This window comes from Enoplosus armatus, chromosome 10 (assembly GCF_043641665.1).
Source record: "Enoplosus armatus isolate fEnoArm2 chromosome 10, fEnoArm2.hap1, whole genome shotgun sequence".
Lineage (NCBI taxonomy): Eukaryota > Metazoa > Chordata > Actinopteri > Centrarchiformes > Enoplosidae > Enoplosus > Enoplosus armatus.
In genome coordinates this window covers 16,018,645-16,038,380 of record NC_092189.1, presented here as the reverse complement: position 1 = coordinate 16,038,380, position 19,736 = coordinate 16,018,645, and the positions used below count along the sequence as shown (strand labels likewise).

General features: G+C 41.0%; 6 protein-coding genes across 6 annotated transcripts; 3 read left to right on the top strand and 3 right to left on the bottom strand.

The window, feature by feature from the left end:
* The first annotated feature begins 568 nt into the window (after positions 1–568).
* pttg1 (PTTG1 regulator of sister chromatid separation, securin) lies at positions 569–3,436 on the top strand. The gene is made up of 6 exons (XM_070913733.1): positions 569–624; positions 1,954–2,046; positions 2,153–2,289; positions 2,393–2,474; positions 2,787–2,948; positions 3,307–3,436. The coding sequence occupies exons 2-6, from the start codon at positions 1,959–1,961 to the stop codon at positions 3,387–3,389; spliced, it is 552 nt and encodes a 183-aa protein (XP_070769834.1). The 5' UTR covers positions 569–624; positions 1,954–1,958; the 3' UTR covers positions 3,390–3,436.
* A 249-nt stretch (positions 3,437–3,685) lies between these two features.
* sowahd (sosondowah ankyrin repeat domain family d) lies at positions 3,686–5,361 on the top strand. Its single transcript, XM_070913146.1, has 2 exons — positions 3,686–3,783; positions 3,995–5,361. The coding sequence occupies exon 2, from the start codon at positions 4,113–4,115 to the stop codon at positions 5,106–5,108; it is 996 nt and encodes a 331-aa protein (XP_070769247.1). The 5' UTR covers positions 3,686–3,783; positions 3,995–4,112; the 3' UTR covers positions 5,109–5,361.
* A 401-nt stretch (positions 5,362–5,762) lies between these two features.
* rpl39 (ribosomal protein L39) lies at positions 5,763–8,465 on the bottom strand. The gene is made up of 3 exons (XM_070913148.1): positions 8,417–8,465; positions 7,982–8,085; positions 5,763–5,984 (listed from the first exon to the last, which is right to left on the bottom strand). Exons 1-3 carry the CDS (start codon positions 8,417–8,419, stop codon positions 5,936–5,938), a joined length of 156 nt encoding a protein of 51 aa, XP_070769249.1. The 5' UTR covers positions 8,420–8,465; the 3' UTR covers positions 5,763–5,935.
* Positions 8,466–9,615: 1,150 nt separating this feature from the next.
* On the bottom strand, positions 9,616–13,252 carry upf3b (UPF3B regulator of nonsense mediated mRNA decay). The gene is made up of 10 exons (XM_070913183.1): positions 13,070–13,252; positions 12,695–12,801; positions 12,498–12,604; positions 12,300–12,398; positions 11,852–11,962; positions 11,691–11,734; positions 11,407–11,595; positions 11,160–11,317; positions 10,753–11,077; positions 9,616–10,667 (listed from the first exon to the last, which is right to left on the bottom strand). Exons 1-10 carry the CDS (start codon positions 13,178–13,180, stop codon positions 10,524–10,526), a joined length of 1,395 nt encoding a protein of 464 aa, XP_070769284.1. The 5' UTR covers positions 13,181–13,252; the 3' UTR covers positions 9,616–10,523.
* A 674-nt stretch (positions 13,253–13,926) lies between these two features.
* Positions 13,927–15,186, top strand: ndufa1 (NADH:ubiquinone oxidoreductase subunit A1). The gene is made up of 3 exons (XM_070913494.1): positions 13,927–14,150; positions 14,283–14,372; positions 15,017–15,186. The coding sequence occupies exons 1-3, from the start codon at positions 14,049–14,051 to the stop codon at positions 15,035–15,037; spliced, it is 213 nt and encodes a 70-aa protein (XP_070769595.1). The 5' UTR covers positions 13,927–14,048; the 3' UTR covers positions 15,038–15,186.
* A 721-nt stretch (positions 15,187–15,907) lies between these two features.
* On the bottom strand, positions 15,908–19,114 carry nkap (NFKB activating protein). The gene is made up of 8 exons (XM_070913360.1): positions 18,564–19,114; positions 18,019–18,099; positions 17,846–17,910; positions 17,663–17,755; positions 17,536–17,578; positions 17,256–17,450; positions 16,708–16,857; positions 15,908–16,316 (listed from the first exon to the last, which is right to left on the bottom strand). Exons 1-8 carry the CDS (start codon positions 18,986–18,988, stop codon positions 16,142–16,144), a joined length of 1,227 nt encoding a protein of 408 aa, XP_070769461.1. The 5' UTR covers positions 18,989–19,114; the 3' UTR covers positions 15,908–16,141.
* Between the last annotated feature and the right edge of the window lie 622 nt (positions 19,115–19,736).

Below are 19,736 nucleotides of genomic sequence, written 5' to 3'. Positions count from 1 at the left end.
TTTAGTTAAGACAATTCCAAACGCCATATACACTCCGGCTCGTGTTTTGAATAATTTCTTCCAAATAATTATGGTTAAAAATGAGCACTACCCACTGAACGCCCCCATAGGGCGCCTTCATGGTTTCGTCCAGTGCGAATAGAAGTGAACGGCAAGTCAATGAACGTTACAAACGGAAACGATTATTTAGCAGTAAGTGGCAAAACCATGGGAAAAGCTAGCTGTAAAGGAAACATACAGATACTTTGATATGACCTCAAAATATTAAGTGCAGTCATAAACACACATATGAGGTGTTTGAACAGAAGAAGTGGGCTGATAATGGTAGCTAACGGATACATCTCTGAATAGAAAAGTATTTTATCTTAGATAACAGGGACTACATTTTTCAAATATTTAATTTGCCTGTGTTTGAGCTATATGTATAGTGTAAATTATTAATATAGCTAAATAAATGTGATGGGGAAACGCCCATTCAAGTCATGTGTGCTACAGCGACCAATAGGACGAAGGCAGTGAATTTAAAAAGGAGCCGCGGTGGTTGAGAGATACATTTTTTATACCATAACAACTTTCTGGTCTGAGAGAAAGGAAGTAAACCAGCGATTAGCACGACTGACTGAGGTAACTTAACGTTAAGGCTAAGACCGGCCTTTCACATGTTACTGCTGCATTTGTCAGCACTCTTGTGTAATGCTAGTTGTGAAGTCGTATAAACTAACGAAGACGTGTGTAAGCTAGCTAACTGGCTAACTCACTAACTAACGTTTCCGATTATGTTATGTTTGCAAACGTCACACAGGTTTTGTGTAACGTTTTGAATTGTACTAAAGAGAGGACATGCAGTAAGACAGCAGGGAGATGTGAAATGTGAACGTGTTGACGTTAAACCAAAAATGGTGGATAAAGACAAGGAGACAGCCAGCTGGTATTTTAGCAGCTTGAGAGCTAGCAGTGTTCTTCAATGGTAACGTTAACTATTGAATGCTGTAACACTGCCAGATTGGCTATTTGTTCCAATGCGCTTTACTGTTAGCTTGAATGTTTAGTGTCAGATGCTGAGTAAACACAGGCTGGCTAACAGCCGTAGTGGCTGTTAGAGCTTGGACCTTTTTTTAAGTCTTGTTTAGATTTCACATGACCTGATCCGCTGGAAAAGACAGTTTTACAGAAACATTGCCCGAGCTTTTGTGTTTGATTTCATGATTTTTGGAACGGTACACCTAATAATATAACACCATGATTTTACAAAAATATGTATGATCTTAACTCAAGGTCCACCTACTGGCTTTTTCAGTGCTTCAACCGCATCAGAATCAGAAATACTTTATTGATCCCCGGGGGGAAATTACACTTACTGTCTTCATTAGTGGTTGTAGTTCTGTTAACAATCTGTTGATGAAGAGCATGAAATGGGGTTGAAAGCTAGTAAGTGGATCTTGAGATTATTTTGTCAAACTATTTCTAAGGTGAAGAATTAACTTTTGCACTCTAACATTCACAATCATTCAATGTTCTAACACTTATTTTAATTTATTACATTTGATGATTGAACAAAAGTGAAAATGGCCAAACATCTTAAAGTTGCTTGTTTCATCCAACTGTACAAACCCCAAAGTTTTTCAGTTTGACGAACAAACTCTGGAACCAGCGAATATTTCACATACTTGAAACGATTAAGTGATTTATCAAAATACTCATTTTCTGCTGATTCATTGATTACTTTACTAAAAACATTAATGATTGCTTGGTTCCATTAAAGTGTCCCATGAGCCTGCATGCACAATACCAGGGCCCTGTGACTGACAAATCAAAATGGAATACAGCCATTACACCTGTTAACACCTGTGCTCTTCTTGCTATAATGCGTCATAATGTCTGCCCCAGAAAGGTCTCTTCCATGGTGATGGATTGTAATGTGTTGCAGTAGCTAATACCAGATTGTGTTTTCAGATACAATGGCCAACATAATCTTTGCAGAGCGAGAGAATGCACATCTTCATCCACCTACTCTGAAGATGCGACAGCGGCTTCAGTCTGCTCCAGGTATTGAAATGCCAGTGTTGTGGTCAGATTTAGTTTTCTTCTTCTAGCAGTAATATTGTTCTGTGTGGTAATATGCATTAACCTTTTCTCCCCACCACCACACCAGAGAAACTCTTGAAATCTCCTATGACTGCGAAAACCCTCAACACACCTCTGCCATCTGGTCGTAAGGCTTTTGGTGCTGTCAACAAAAAAATCTCAACCCCTGCTGTCGGCACACAAGAGAAGAAGCTTGTAAAGCAGGTTGGAATAAACCATAATAAAACTAATGTCAGGGTATAATGTGACCTATTTGATCTACGCCTCAAACTATACATGTACTAATGACATATTTTGTTCTGCACAGGAAACTAAAGTCAAACATGCCCCTCACTCCAAAGTGGAGGAATATCCAGAAATTGAGAAGTTCATCCCTTATGACCCACTAGGTAACTATGACATTAGCTGTATGATCACATTTCAGGTGTGGGATTTGGAGGTAAAATGCTGCTGAAGCTGACATGACATTTTCTGTATACATCTCACTGCAGCATCACATTAGCTTTGCTTCCTTTGAGTCCATTAATGGTTTATTCCCTCAGGACGCAGCCCATTTAGGCTCATCTGTTTGCTACATAAGAGAACTTGCTCTTGCCAAATGTTAATGACGTGTAAGCCTCATTCACCCATGATTTGGCTTTTTCCAAGCGTTTTGAAACGTATTTTAAAACGGGAATTTGGATGTTTTTTTTCCCCCCCAGAGTTTGAGAAGTACAGCGTGCCTGAAGATTTGGTTCCTCTCAGTGGCTTTGCTCTGCCTGGACTGGCCTGTTTCCCACAAGCTCCACATCTGTGTGAGGAGGACCTGGAACAGTTTGATCCACTCCCAAACCTGTCCCCTGTAAAGATGCCAAAATGTTCAGGTATCGAGTTCCTGTTAGGGCTGTGTTCACATTTAATTGTTTGGATTTAAAACTGTATTAAAGTATCAGTCTGTAATAAAGCAAAACAAAACTTCTATTGTGATATAGTACATTTATGGAACAATCAGTTAAAAAATTGTTTCTGTGAACCCCATTGTATCTTTTTAAACTGGGAAAATAACAGAACTGTTATGGCCAAATTTACAGAATAAAACCAGATGTGGTAAAACATGCCACTCTCAATAAGAAGTAACAATTGTCTGGCTGCTGTAGCATTAAGTTTGGGGCACAAGTATCATTAACTGCAGGTATCATTAACTGGCTGTATCATTAACTCCACTGCATCTCCCCTCTCCAGATTATTGCTCAGAGCTGGACGCCTTTCTTCAAACACTCGATGAGCTGACCATTGAACTTCCTCCAGAATCTGTCACTGATTGAAATGTTAATGTATTTTGTTATGACTACTTTTTTTAACTGTAATAAAGTTGTTTTATCCACCCCTGCTATCTCTATCTGCCCTGTTTGTAGCTCAGGACCAGGCTGTGAAAGTATACACTGCATTACTTCCTGCTTTAGAAGTCCATCACTGGTCACATGTGCGGGATTCTCGCTATTGGTTTTGCCTGAGATTAGAATGAACTTTGTCTCATTTCCTCTTGCAAAGGAATGAAGACGGTCGACTTGATTTGGTAGATCCGTTTTCGGATTAACTCGTTAAAATAACTGTCTCGATCCTATAAATCTGCCTGTAACGTTTAATGGGTAATAGTCGTTACAGCTGGAGTCAGTGCGCTTACTATGTGAGTCGGTATGCGCTTTGGACACGGGACAGGTGAGTAACATTGGCGTGGCAGTAAAACAAACACTAATTGTGAGTCTTTCAGCGGTTATGGGATGAGGGATTCAATTGAACGTCTTTTAATACGCTGGCAAAATGAGGAAGTAGGTCGATTTGCAAATAAGACTCTTGAACATGTTTACGCTTATCTGAAATGGTGTGTGTATATATATATATTAAAAATCCCTTTCCTCCCATGACACAGGGAACGAGTGGAGTGGAGGAAACCCGTCCCCAGTTTATATTTTGACACTGATATCTGCGGGGTGTCGTCCAATTAAAGGGAAGTAGCCTTGAACTCCGCGTGCAGGCAGCAGAGCAGCATGTATGAGAGCAGATCGGACGATGCTGGACGTGACTCAACTGGATCTGAACCGGCTGTTAGCAATGCCGACGCCCACGGCAGCAGGACGTCCAGACAGGGCAGCGTTGTGGAGCGACTCTCGAGATATGGCATGCAGGTCATGCCCAGTGCCTTTCAGCGTAGGTCGCGGCTGCAGAGGCAGCAGGAGGTCACTGACAGCTCCGCACCGGGAGGTCTCCAGACGGAGGCTACGGAGAGAGGCTCGCTCACACCCGCTATGCGCAAAAACTACCTGAAAGAGTTGCTTTTAAACAACCCATCACATAGCGGGTTTAGTAGCGTGCTGTCCTCCTCGCACACGCACAGCGTGTCCTCCGAGCAGGACGCAGACTGGGCTTTGAATCCGATGGAGCACGCGTGGATGCTGTCTGCAGTGGAGGGAAACTATGAAACCATACTGGAGTTCATCTCCGCGGACCCCTATCTGTTAGCTAGGAAGGATTTCATCAGCGGGTACTCGGTCCTGCACTGGTTGGCCAAGAGAGGACAAGACGAGATTCTGCTCAAACTTTTGCGGTACGCAGACAGTGCGGGGATCCCCGTGAATGTGAACCTGCGGGGCAGCGGCGGGCTGACCCCGCTGCACGTCGCCAGCATGCACAGACAGTACATGGTCATCAAACTACTGGTCGGGGCTTTCGGTGCCAACGTCGATGCCATGGACTACAATGGAAAAAGAGCCTGGCAGTATCTGAAGGCAGACGCTCCGCCGGAGATGAAGGAGCTGCTGGGGACCTGGGACGATGAGCACAGCTGCGGATGTGCGCAAAATGCAAACAAAAACGTCAACAACAACATCGCTGGCGAAGTGAACTTGAGCGCACATGATGAGGTCGATGCTGGAGAGACAGATGAAGAGAAGTCCTTTGACCGGACTAAGAGGAGTGGCAGCTGGAGGTTTGGGTCTTTAAGGAAGCTGCTACCCTCGTTTTCGTTTCTCGGAAACAAAAGTTGAGTGTTTATGACACAAGGCTTCACATATGTGCATTATTTCAGTCAGTTCACCGTTTTAGTGGCTTCCAACCTTCAGAGAGGTCACACTGCTAACATCTTCAGTCCTTACAGTTCTGCCAGCGTAGCGAGAATATTTGACAAATAGTGTAAATCTATTTGTTCTGGCTAAATTCAAAGGAATTGTGGCACTTAAGTTGTTTATTTTGCATCATGGTTCACTGAACCCAACTAATAAAAACACTTACTGAACATAATGACCTTCATCTAAACATTACTTGCTGCTAACCCAGCATGTTTGTGTCTCAACTGCTCAAATCTGATTGCTGGCGTGGCAAAACTACTTTGAGTTTTAGCAGTTTAACATTTCATAGTTTGTCTTGCTTCTTGAATAGCAGCCCCGTCTTTGGCACTGGCAACAAAGCCAGAACTCAGGTTCAGAAGTTCAAGCCAAACTAGAAATAACTACAAGTGTTTTTGCCGTGTGGTCAATAGGCTGAAACCCCCTTCAGAGTGCTTCTTTCTGCAGAGCTGTGTCAGCATTACCCCTCCCCATGTGATGTTCAGTGTGCCTCAGGAAATACATTCGCTTGTAAGTGGATATTACTCAGCTACACTTTTAAAAAAAAAGGGGAAGACAAACAGCTGCACAGCATCATTTCAAGTTTGATCACAGATCTTTTATTGTCAAACATGAGCATAACCAGAGTATCTGTACAAAACGACTGCTGCTCCAGATAACATGGCTCCCTCCCCGCGGTCAGGCCCAGCAGCTGGAGGTCCTGGTAGATGTTGGGATGGAGGGATGCTGGGATCCGGGGACCCTCATGCTTACAGGCCAAGCTTGGTCCTCCTCCAGTGTCTCCTCTTGGAGTTGTACCTGAAATCAAACACCATAGAAACAAAAATGTGTCAGGAACATTTAGACTTTCATGGTCACAACGCAACTATAAAATGGTGACTGACAGTGAAAAGACAAGATAACTCAGGGTTTTAATTTCGTACGCCAAAAATGTCACATCTGTATAAAACAAAAAAAAGGACTTTAGGAGGATTCTAAATTTTACTGGGACATACAGATGACGGTTGAACTGAGATCAAAGTTTAATAATGAAGCTCCTCATAAAATTTGAAAATCCACTCTGCATCATGAGCTGTACTGTTTACTGCAAGATGCAGTATCTCATTATCCCTCACTAACATGGAAACCACAGATTGCAGTTACCTCTGTAGTCTGTTGGTTGTGCAATTCTTGCAATCAAGTCTCAATTCAGTGGCGTACTTCACTGACAAGGATAAAAGAAAATATCATGGGGCATTGAGGAACCCGCCTCTTACTGAGGTCTACTGAAGCTTTAGTTGGTTTCATGAGTTTTCTCCCGGTCCTGCATTAATGGTGTTATTACTTATTTCCTAGGACAAAAACTAAACTAGGTCTTACAAAACCAGTCTTCTCATTCAAATGATAAACAAGGGATCAGTTGAAACTATGCAAATTCTGCTCCGATTTCACAAGCCACAAACTCACATCCTGATTACGACAGCCATTGTGATACAATCAATCACTAAAGAACTGCAATAATTAGATTATAATGCGTGTATAATGTTATGAAATCCACTCTTAAGTCCCCCTCTCAAGAAACAACTAGGAGGTATAAACCCTTTCCACTGGCACTAAATCATTGTGGAAATTACGGCAAACGCTCCAGACCATAGACATTTCAGAAAAGACCAATACCAGGGAAATACTTTTTACAGAAGAGCAATTTAGTAGGCAGATAAGCCATTTGGGAAAACAGTGCGATGTTCAGCTGCAGAGACTCATCAACCCCACAGTGAGCAGGAGTGAGAGCTCTGTAGCAGAAAGATACTCTCAGCAGGGTTAATGACAGCACTCTACTGCAATGAAGTGCTGCAATTGCAGACCTGCTTTAGGTGACACGAGTTCCTGCATTAGTCAGCCAGTCATACATCTCAGCACTTAATGATAACGTAGAGAGCCGAAAAATGAAACAGTACTGAAGTGCAATTCTAAAACCCATTAAAAAACAGACACCAATCTCTCAAGTACAAGATCTAATCATATTTCTCTTTTACTGCTGAAATTATTGAAGTGAACTTTCTGCGTAAGTAAATATAGTAGGCCATAACATAGGTTTTGTATATACACATAATTACCAGTTTATTGGGTCTACCTAACAGCCCTGCAATGAATCCTGCCCTCATGTAGGTTAAAATGTAAGATTTTATACTTATGGTCACTTTGGAGGTGGTAGTTTGTGGCACTGTTGAATTATGTAGCATTATATTATGGCAATAATAACATTTAGTCTACTGATAAACACATTTCAATCAACACCTCTTTAAAATTGTCTCAATATAAAAACAGAACATTATAACCGTCAAGAAGGTAGGACTTACTGCAGGGCTGTTGTCGTAGATGTTTAGATTGAGCTAGGTTTACCTAATAAACTGGCAACTGAGTGTAGCTGAAATGAGATGACTACATATGAAACGTAATGCACAGCCAAACATTACTCAGTGTCTAGAAAGAACGTACTTGTATTCTCCATAGTGACATTTCAATTGATAAAGTTATCTGATCTGCTTAACTGTTGTATGAAGTGGTCTGTTGCATATATTTCTGAATTTCCTGCCTGAAATGCAGTATCTGAGCATCTTACTCATCAGTGCTTGTTGATCTATCAGACTGCATCACTATAAGGCAAGTGTAACTAATAAACTGGCAACAGTGTTAACAGGAATGAATTACTGGGACTCAATATTCAAATCCACATGTCCATATATACAGCTGATATGCTTTTCGTGCGCATCAGCCTCGTCTTGTATGATGCACAGTACAGAAAACACACTCACCTGATCTTGTTTCCAGTCTTCATTCTGATCCACTGAGGAATGGGCCTGTTCTGTTTCTGCTTCTTGGCGAGGAAGCGCTTGATCCTGAAAGTCTTGTGGGACGACTATGAACAACGAAGAGCACCATTAACACCACGTCAGCACACGTTTTTATCTAATCTACGTGTCCGCATCTTCACACGAATACACTTTTAGCAGTTATCAAGTAAAAGTGAACCAGCTAGCATCTATGAAGGAGGATAAACGCTAACATGCGTAGCACCACAGAGTGTGTACTGGCTAGCATCGTTGAGCAGCTTTAATATGCTCATAATGCATGCTTTTACACAACATACAGATTTGTGAAGTACATTTGAGATATTTATTAATCACTTAATAAATCGGAGCAGGTTTGCGAGGGCTGCTGACATAGATGTTTAAAGATTTTGTATTTACCATTTTGTCCACAGTCCTTTCCCGACTATGGCGGTGGTCGAAGAGAGAGAAGGAAGTGACGTTGCTTTTTTATCCAATAAGAGCCCACCGAACAGCGACACCACGTGGACAGTTTCTTTAACGTTCATCTCAGGAGCTTCAGGCAGGCTGATGTTTGTGCCACTTTCCGAGGCTCTGGGATCCATCATTTGCAAGGAAAAGTAGTCTGAAGAGCTTTAGCTAACTCCTAACTAGTGACTAACTAAGCGTCTAAGTACATTTGCTCAAGAAGAACAGTACTTAAGTATAGTTCTGAAATATGTGTATTTGAGTATTTTCATTATGCTACTTCTCCAGTACGTTAGGGGGAAATGTTGTACAGATTATTTATCAGTTAACTGTAGAAACAAAACATATTAAAATCTCATTTAAAAAAAACATACATTGCTATAGATGAGACTGTCAAACACTATTTAAGTACTTAAAAGTACTTAATATTAAATATTAAAACTCTGCTTGCATGTTAATGCATAAGATACTATATATAACATTTTGAAAAGAGCCATGTTGCATAGTGAGTGCTTTTACTTAAGGATCTGAGAACTGCATCCACACCCACTTCTGACGCAGGCCTATGTCCCACTATAGGGCTATTTGGATACTAAAAAGCTGAAATGAATGCAGTATGTATGTTATCTGAACAGATCAAAATGTTTTGGACTAAAGGTAGATTACTAACTGGGAAAAGTGGGCAGCTGCCCCAGAGTTAGAGGGGCCCCGATGGTTATTACAGGTCAATTATGTTTCTGTAATTGAATTAATTGCAAATTTGTTAGGGAATATGCACCACAGAAGCAGGGTCTGCATTATAAGGTTATTTTGTGGATATGTCTTGTAGAGGGACATTGTGTCAAATGTAATACTCAAATTAGTGCTCATATTTCTAATAAAGTTAATAAAAGTAACAGGAGTCCGACAGCAAATGTCTGTCCCAGTCTTGGCCGTTTATGAACAAACACTGAAGTCTAGTTTCAGTAGTTAATTAACTACCCAACATAGTTAACTGGTGTAAGAGGTGGACAAAACTGAACTACTGCAGTGGTATTAAATAGCTAAAAAGCGCTTAACTTGCGAAAAAATATATACTAATACTTTCACTATATACTTTTGTACTTTAAGAATGAACGTTTCACCAAAGAGAAAAAAAAAGACATCTACACTTAATTAAAGACCACTTTTATTTCCAGTCAAAAGTGGCTTCTGTATCATCACCAGCCGTGATGTGTTCCCATGCTTTATTCACTTAAGTACATCACACATTAATGTTTAAGGAGAGTTTCAGATTTAAAAAAGGGGGAAGGCCACGGGTTGATCACTCTGATTGAAGTCTGCATGCATGCATGGCTGTCACATGGCAGTCTAGTCAGAAATGGCTATTTCTCCTCACTGTATGAACAAAACGCATGATGCCAAACCAGGTACGTACAGACGATGCCCTTCAGCAAATGTTGTGCCTGCAAGATTACAACTATTTCAGAGTTACACACCTTAGAAAGTTGTAATAAAAGTTCTGCTCATAGATTTGGATTGTCTGGCTCCCCAGACAGAGTAAGATGTCATTTGTACACTTCAAACTGAAAATGGCAACAGAAATCTCATTCAAGACTGTGTGAAAACAATATCATCGAGCTTGACCATGTTGACATATTGAGTAACTGGGAAGTTCAACACCTGTGAAGTCATTTTATACCTCCCGAGTGTCATATGGACAAACATGTTGAAAGCTAATGTTTGCTGTGTGCACAACAACTTTACATGAGAGAAACAATACTGAAATAAGGTCACTTTGAGTTCACTTGGTCCAAGAAAGCTTTGGCTTCACCTAATGAGCCCCAAAGCCAAACTCTTTAATGGTTACTGTTACCTTTCCTTACAAATTAAACTAAAGAGGGTCACATTCAGGCACTAAGAGGCTCCACAATCACATCTCTGCCTCTGAGACTGGGGGAGCCGGATGCAGCCCTGCTTGAACTGCAGTCGCCACGAGGCGCCACGTCGCTGCTCTGAGCCGCACAGGCCTGTCTCCCCTCTCCTCACCAAACTTAAAATGCCATAAGAAGAAATCTGCTCAATCATCTCCTTTGTCTGCCGCTTTCTCGCTCTCAGTATCTGCCTTCCTGTCAGCAGAGTTGGAATCGGCTCCTCTTCCTCCTCCTGTAGTTCGATTGCGGCTTCTGGCCCCTGGCTGGTACAGCTGAATAGCAGGCCGGTCCTGATGCAAAGACACAACACTCTTAAGAATACAGAAAAATGCTTGCGAGAAATGACTTGATGATTTGAAAGGCTAGGGTCATTACCTTGTTTCGTAGCCGCTCTCTTTTACCACTCTCCTCCCTCTTGCTGTCTCTGGCAGGCTTCTCCGGCCTCTCAGAGTGAGTGGAGTCTCCAGTGTTTTCACCCTTCTTCTTCTCCAAGGCGCGCTCTTTTTCTTTTTTAACCTCCTCCTCCCGCTTCCTGCTCGAGTTCTCTCCATCCTGCCGATCTCTCCGTCTCCGCCTAGCTTCGTCCTGTCGCCTGATGCGCTCCTTCTCTTTCTGCCGCCGCTCCTTCTCGCGCTCTCGTTCGCGATCTCTGTCTCGATCTGCGCCGCGCTCCCTGAACTCCTTCCGCCCGTCTTCGTCTCTGAGTGTAAAACACAAATCCTGTTTAAGTATTCTGCTCAAAGGGAGCAATGTGCTTTCAAAAAATGACATAAGAAACTAACTTTCTCCCTCGATCCTCCTTAATTTCAATGTTTTGACGCCTCTTATGGTCAGCGCTCCCCATGGATCTGTCCTCTTTATTTGGCTTCTCTGGTTTCTTGGCCTTTTCTTTGGGCTTCTCAGAATCAGCATCATTACCTCTGTCTGGCTTCTTCAGGAGCTGCACAGTTGAAAATAAAGACAAAATCATAGTGAGATATTGGAAATTGCACACTGATTTAAACTGCTTCAATCCACTGCAGCACACACCTTAATTTTTGGTTCTTCTTTAACATGGTCCTTGTCTTTCTCCAGCGGCTTCTCAAGTCTCTTCATCTTATCTGCCTCTTTGCGCTTCCTTCTCTCCTCCTCCCTCCACTTGCGACGCTCCTCATCGCGCAGACGCTTGCGTTCAAGCTCCCTCCTTCTTCTCTCTTCTTTTTTTTCCTCCCGGATTCTCTGAACAGCATTAAAACAGGACATGAGGCAAGCCTTCATCATGCAACTGAGCAATCATAACTAAACCACATTGTTGTTCCAGAGCACTTATTTACCTGTTTATTCTTCAGGAAGTCCAGCAGAGGAGTTGTTTTCTTAGCTTGAAGAGACAAAAAAAGATATGTTTGAATGTATCCCTCTGGCAGTGTGTCTGTTTGAAAATATATACAATGATGTTTCATGCGCACTTTTTAATTAAAAGGGACTGTTCACCTACCTACAAGTTCCTTTGATTTTGCCTCAAGCTCTTCTAACAGGGTCTCTGGTGTTGATGCCAACTTTTCTTCATCTCCGTTGTAATATTCAAGGAACTTATTGTATTCAGGATCTGAAAGAAAATATACAACATATAAATAAAGACATGTTGCTGCGTGTGGTTAGGCTGCTACTCTGTACTTTTATCTGGGGCTAAGTATTTTAAAACTATACTTAATCAAAGTAGGGCATTTTAAGGTCAGACAAAACCATCAGCTTAAGAAGAGTTGACATAATATTTTAAGACAACCACTAGTATTAACCCAGGCTATTTTAGGCAAATATGTACACAAATATACATCATATGTCCATACATACAAATGTCCTTCCAAACTGAACCATCATCAACTCTCACTTTTGTATTGTTGTGGGACATCGGACACATGATGTATACCAATAAATATCTTTACCTTCAACAATTGTCCCACATTTTGCATCCTTCTTCTTACTTCTTTTCTTGGAAGTCTTTTGAAAAGGTGCAAACTCCACGACGGCGGGATACTCCTGTCCTGTTTAAAAACAAAATGTGGACATGCATGAAGCCCCAATTCATGTCTGAGAACATCCTTAAGTTTGACTATTTAACTGTAAATGTATACTCTTCATACCTCTGCTGTCGATGAACACATATCCATCAAATCGATCTCTGAAGAGAACTATATCCTCTTGATTTTTGAAGTTTATGTAAGCCCTTGCGAAGAGGTGAGGGTAGAGGCTGAATGGACAGAATGCTGAAGTCAGGTTACACAATTAGAGTCACTGGTGGCATTTTTTTAAAGGATGAAACGTCTTTATGTCAATTCACCTGGTGTCGTTGGAGAAAAACTCCAGATAGTCCACCTCTGGGAGAGGTTGTAACTGCTCCTCCAGCTCTTCCTTGGTCAGACTTGGTGGTAATCGTCTGATCACAATCTGAGAAAAAGATTATTGACAGTTTAAGATATCATCGCAACTTGGAGGAACAATCAGACTGGAAAAAGAGATTGCGAAAATGGCTAATATCAACTTAAAGTTGGGGTTAGTAAAGTGTCTGGTTTCAACTTACTATATAAATTACAAAGCAGACTATGCAAGGTACATCTGACTAAACACAGCTAGTTAACAACATGTTATTTCATGAAACTATAACTGACGGCTTACTGTTATAGCAACCTGAGCTAACGTAGCTAGCAAGTTTTACCTTTGTCATGGCCTCTTTCTTTTCCTTGGGCTTCTCCGTCTTTTCTCCATCTTCACACCTTATTTCCACTCTTTTGTCCTTCGGCCGAGTGTTTTCCTTGTCTTCCTTCATAGTTGAAAAGCTACTTTGTCCCGCGGTTGAATTTCATTTCATTCCGCAGACTTGTTTACTTTTTTTAGCAAGTTAGCCGGCTAGCAGCAAACGAACTAACGCTAACAGTAACTTCCTCTCTGACGGTTGGGCCTGCTATTCTGTGTTACCGCAGGAGGGCGGCGCTGTCGGCGAAAACCATAAAAACAATCGTATACCATGGATTTTAAATTATAATTAGAAACATTTTGTTTTCTCATTTTTTTGTCTTTGGTTTGACCGAAATAATATTGTCCGTTGTTGTATTTGTTTAAAAAAAATTACCTTAAAGTTAGCAAAATAATGCTTCCCTTTTTCGGATACCCTTCAAAATAAAAGCCTGCATGTTTAAGTTAATGTTTGTTTTGTATGTGACACTAATTGTCACACCAACTAAGCGAGTCTTTAGTTAGTAACTGATGTCATAATAATAATTTCATCTAAAATAGCAATTACAAGTCATATTTGCTGCCGAGTAAACTTTTCTCTAAATATTCAATGTGTAGTCTAAAATGTAATTTCTCTATTTAACCGTGGAAGGAATATTTCAACAACTTTATTACAAATATAGCAACAGAAAACATTTCTCAGAATGTATACGAACGTTTGACGATATCATAGTTTACTTGTTTGTACAACAATGAGGATTTTTCTGTCTTCGTAAAGCTGACGCTTTTCTTTTGAAAAAGCCCAACAGGAAGTATTTTTCTTGTTCTGCTAGCGGATCATAGGTCGTCAGGAGGGCCGACATTTTGTTAGCATCTTAGCAAAATAAACTGTCGAGGGCAGTCTCAGGGCAACTTGGTTGTCAAAGTTGCTCTTTGTCGCCTGACAGTTAAAGGCTGTAATCATGTGGTATGAAATTCTGCCCGGCTTCGCCATTATGACCGTGTGTCTGATCATTCCTGGCGTCGCCACCGCACAGATCCACAAGTTCACCAACGGAGGGAAGGTGAGGAGGATGCTCGCTGCTAATGTCGCTTTGATATGCTAACAAGCGGACTGTAGCTAAACTGTGAAACATGCAGTCTGTCGGGGGTTTGGTACTCTAAACGCGATTAAATACTCTTGTTTTTCCCTGTAGGAAAAGAGAATCGCTCGGGTTCCGTGGCACTGGTATCTGATGGAGAGGGACAAGCGAGTGTCAGGATCAGGACGGCACTTCGACTCCAAGGTGAGTGTCCATGTGTCAATAGTAACAACTCGTATGCTTTGAATTGTGAATATTTTCCAAAAAAGCGTAAAGCTTCGTGATTATTGTTGTTATTATTAGTGTTCCTACTCCCCGGCTAGCCCTGTTTGGGACTGTCTCCCTGCTAACCATTGACACTACAGGTGTCTTTATTTCTAAAACATGTCAATTACCAAAACAGATTTAACCAAATATAAAATAATAAAAAGGATAATGATTTCTTATAGATGGACTACTACCACTCACTCAACAATCAGACTACACTCGCACAGACTAGATGGTACAAGCCTAAATGGTGCCAATACAAGAAAACAATAAAATAAGCAAATATCAAGATGATTAAATGGATTAAGAGCACTTTGTCGCAGTACAAAAAGTTCAAATGTTTTCCTAATGACATTTTCATGCTTAATTAACTCAAACAGGAGCATGCGTTTGTTGTAAATAAAGGCCCTGCACACCCACACGGGTGTTTTAATGTTTGGCTGATTAGACCTCTGCTCAGGTTGAAGATGGGTAGACAAATGCAATAAAAAAAATCTGCTGCCTGGTAAATGGTCAGTTGACGTGTAAAACTTTGTATTGTTAAAAGACTGGGGTTAAAATCTTTTCTTTTTCCTCAACAGGGACTTGAGAACATCCACTGATGACAAGGAATATGAAGACCCTGATGAGAAGAAAGTTCTTCTGTTGTACATCAAAAGATTATATTTAACATTCAGCTGTTTGTTTGTTTTCAGTCTTTTTAAGGCAGTTGTCCCTGTTATCAATTAAACTGTTCCATACTGGAAATCTTCTGAGGCTTCTTGGCTCATATGTTGAATTTCAAAAGCAACAGACAAGAGTGCTGCTGTATGCTTTACACCTGCTTTACATGTTGTGGAGCTTCTACTGTAGATATTTTGTTGCTTGTATAAGTGATAATCCACTGCTGTCCTTGTGGAATAGATCAATATCTGTAGTAAGACTAGACACTGTCTGGGATAATGGTCATCATATGGTTGAGATACTTCTTAAATGTCCATGTCATGTCCACATTACAGCACTCACCCCTGTTGAATTACTGTCAAAATATCACATTATCAGTGGAGGTGTTTGAACAAGGTGCATACTTTATTTTACCAATATCTACCTGCTCTGGTTAATTGGTTGAAACGGGATAATGAATTTGTTCAACTATCTGTGTACTACACTGACCCTTTAACCCGCTGAATTTACCATGGCAGATTAAGTGAACATACAGAATCAAGTAACTTGGTATAATTTAAAAGATTGCTCTTCAGTGGATCTGAAACTGGATTTTAGGACCCTCAAAAGGTGAAAGATAAATCTGAGAGGTCACAAAATGATTCACAAAACAGGAAAGCAGAAAAAACATTTATGCTAGACCAAATTATATTACGTTAGACATTTGTCATAATCTTTCCTGGGAAATGTTTCTCGTAACGCAACCAAAACTGAAAAGAAATGTGAAACCCACAAGATGGCTTGATAATGAAAGTTTATTTACCATTCTGATCAGGATAATTTGCAAAAATGCACATGAGAAACTTAAGGTTGAACAATTGAAAGGAAAGACTATTTCCTAGGAGTAAATAGGATGGAAAATATAATACAACTGAATACTTTTCAGACATTTCTTGACAGTTAAAATCCTCCCTTCACACGGCACATTCCTTTAAAACCGAATGTGGTCACAAAACAAAACATAAAAGATGTCCAACAAAGGGTAAACTGAGCTGTAGAAATGCTCACTTCTCCTCCTTGCCTTTGGTTTTCCTGTACACCATCTCCCTGAAGCTGGACAGGATCTTGCTCTCTCTCTTCCTCCGCTCCTCCTGGTTGAAGGAAGCCAGAGCTCTCTTTTCATCCGCACTGTAGATCTGGTTTTCCTTTCTCAGACGCACAGCCTCCATACGACGATGTCTGCGGGATTACATTTGAAATTCGTCAGCATCACAGTGTTGATGAGATGGGCATCTCTTTGGATCACTTCAGTTACTCTTAATTGTCACACAAAAAATCTGTGTATAATAGCAGTGATTACTACACGTAAGCTTGTTTAAATCATGGCACCATTCCAAACACTGAATGACCGTTTCCACAATTTGTTCAATGTGATAAAGGAACATTTCTTAGTGCAATATATTGGTCGCAAATTACTCAGGAGTATTCACTGCATCATAAGATAAGATAATATAATCCTTTATTAATCCCTCAGCGGGGAAATTTGCATTGTTAATGACATCTGAAACATCACCAATTATTGAATTTCTGCAGTTCAAATCATATCATGTAATTTACAATCATCATGTACCTGCTGCCGCTCATCACATAGCCAGACTTCTCAAAGTTTGCGATCTCGTCGCTGGTGAGACCAATCTCTCCTCTTCTGGGGATACGTTTGCCTGCTTTCACGTACTCCGCCATTGCAGCACCTTCACCTGGCAACAGGGCATGACCGAAACTGGACAAAGAGAAAAATGCACTTGTTAAAGAACATTTACTGAAGGAGTATGGCTAAAACCGACTTTGATTATAAAATTGCTGCAGATTCATTTTCCATCAATAAACCAATAGAATGATTGACCAATCATTTAAACTCTACCAACTTTATACAACCTAAGACTGTAATAACTTATTTAGCTTTTCACACTAGTATACATACACGTGTGGTCACTGACATATTTTATGCTGGTGGTCAGATGACAGCACAACTTCAAAAAGCCATCAGCCTTTTGAAATGCAAAACTACGAATACTATAAATAGTTTTGAGACCGTCAATCCTATCACTTCTTTCTTGTTGTGCATTTGCATTCTGCTCAAAACTGTACTGAAACATTTTTTTTGTCAAAGAGACTCACTCCAAAGGTCTGTCGTCCTGGGACAAGTGGGTGAGCGGAGCTTCAGGGCCGACCACATGTTCGTCCATGCAGGTTTTCTCCACCCACATCACCCCGTTGGGATCCTCCTCCTCTTCCTCCTCTGACTCTTCGCTGCTGGAGTTGCTGGACTCCTTACGGCTCTTCTTCGCCTTCTTCTTCTTGGACTTCTTAGACCTGTTAGGACACGTGATGTTTGGTTAATCCAAATGTCCATTTCTGTGTGAATGAAGATGGCGTGTAGCTGCATATCGGCACTTACTTTTTGCTCTTCTTTTTCTTTTTCTTCTTCTTTATTTCTTCTTCTGGTAGATAAAAAACACAATAGTTCAGCTGATAAAACTCATGAAAAAGACTTTCTTAAATGAATACAATCACGACTGTCTTACCATCTGAATCTGATTCCAGCTCGCTGTCCTCTGAGTGCTTTTTGTTCTTTCTTTTCTTTGATTTCTTCTTCTTCTTTTTCTTCTTCTTCTCTTCTGTGAATGACAGACAGATTTCCTTGAAAATTCACACAGAATACAATATCACTGTCATTTATTCATGCTCAAACACTGTGTGGGCTGTACCTTCTGAGCTCGACTCTGAACTGCTGTTTTTCTCGTCTTCTTCAACTGGTGTGAATTCATCCGAGCTGGTGGAGACAAAAGAAGGAGATTCATGCTTTCTGCAGCCACACATACAAAGACGTGCCATCCTCTGTAAGTACAAATATACTATGGAGGAGAGATTTTTGACTCACTCTGGCTCCTTCACTCTTGGTGAATATCCCCAAACTTCAGGACAACCTAACTCACCGATCCTCTCCCGCTCCTGCAGACGTCTGTAACAGAGACACACAGATGCAGCAGTCTAAACAAACAACTGGTTACGTGTTAAAATAAGTTATGAAAACTTTATTATTGCCACGCTTAGCTATTTGAAATTTTATAAAATGGTGAGGGATATCAGTAACAAAAACTCCTGAACAACATACTTTAATGTTTACTTATTTACTAGTGATCCTGGTTGGTTAGTAAAGAACGATAGAAATAATGAGAATATAATAAATTAAGGAAATCTTTGGTAAAGATCCATATTAGAGAGTAAAAGTCAGGATTCCTCCATTTCTGTTGCTTCAATCTGGACTATTCATTTACTCATCTAGTTGTGAGCTGCCTAACTTCATGGAAGTGCAACACTAAATTGCTGGTGTGACCCCTAAAATGATTAATAGATCAAATGAAAGAAAATGGTTACATGATAAATTGATAACGGGAATGATCGTTAGCTGTTTTCATGTATTACCTGGCAATAAAAGCCTCTTGTCTCTGTCTCTGAGCATCGTCCCTCTGCTGCTCGTAGTAGTAGTCATCTTTGAAGCTTCCGTGTTTTCCAGGAGCGTCCCGCGGCTCGGACCAGTGGTTGTGGTTGTGACTGTGGCTGTTGTTGGTGTTGTTGTGACGCTCCCTGGACCGGGACCGGCTACGATGGGGGCTTCCTATGCGGATCCGTCTGAGGGTTTTCGCCTCTCGGAATCGGTGCTCCCGCTCCTCGCGTTCCCTCTCCCTGTTGCGCGGCTTCGGGAGTTTGGGCCCAAAGCTATCCGGAGACAGGCTCCGTTCGCGGCTGTCGCTGCGGTTGCGGCTGCGGGAACGAGTCCGGGGTCTCCGGGCCCGGGGACTCCGTGGCTCCGCGCCGCCGTCAGAGCTCGAGCGATCCGACAGTGGCATACCTACTGACTGCTTTAGACTCACACCGAAACTACGGGACACACTAAATACGAAAAGTTGGTATATTAAGGAAGATTAATAGAGAAATTAGCATGCGCTCGCGCTCGCGTTTCCCTCTTTACTGTAGTACGCAATCAAAGCGTCCAATAACAGGAAGTCCTGATGCGTCCGTTCCCAAACAGAAACCGGTCTTCCTGACCACGTAATGAACATAGTTCCGCTTGTACTTCGTTAATAGAAATTGTAGTTTGTCAAAATATAATGAATACATTCACTTAAGACATTTACGAAAATACGATTTACTTGTTTCTATCATCACGTTACAAATATGTTTTTTGTTTCAGGTGTATTGAAAAAAGTAGTAAACCCACTTTTTTCAAATCAAAGAGACAGTGTTATATTTCAGACGTCATATTTGTATCAAGAATTTACTTAATGCACCTCCATGCTTGGGGCATTCTTAACTGGATATGCTTTATTGTCACGAATTCCATCAACTCTTAATTTGTTCATCTGGTTTTGGTTTTCATGCAATATTATTTACTCTCACTCCCTATACATCAAGGACAAATACACTCAAATACTGAATGGGTGGTAAGGGCATCTGTCTGTTTCAGCACTTCATTCATTCATTTATAGAAAAAAATACACATTTGTGATGCAACTAACATCACTCACAATATGGTAATACCTGAAGTGAGTCTCTGTGATTCAACCCATGATGTTAGCTGACCGGAAAGCCAGAGTG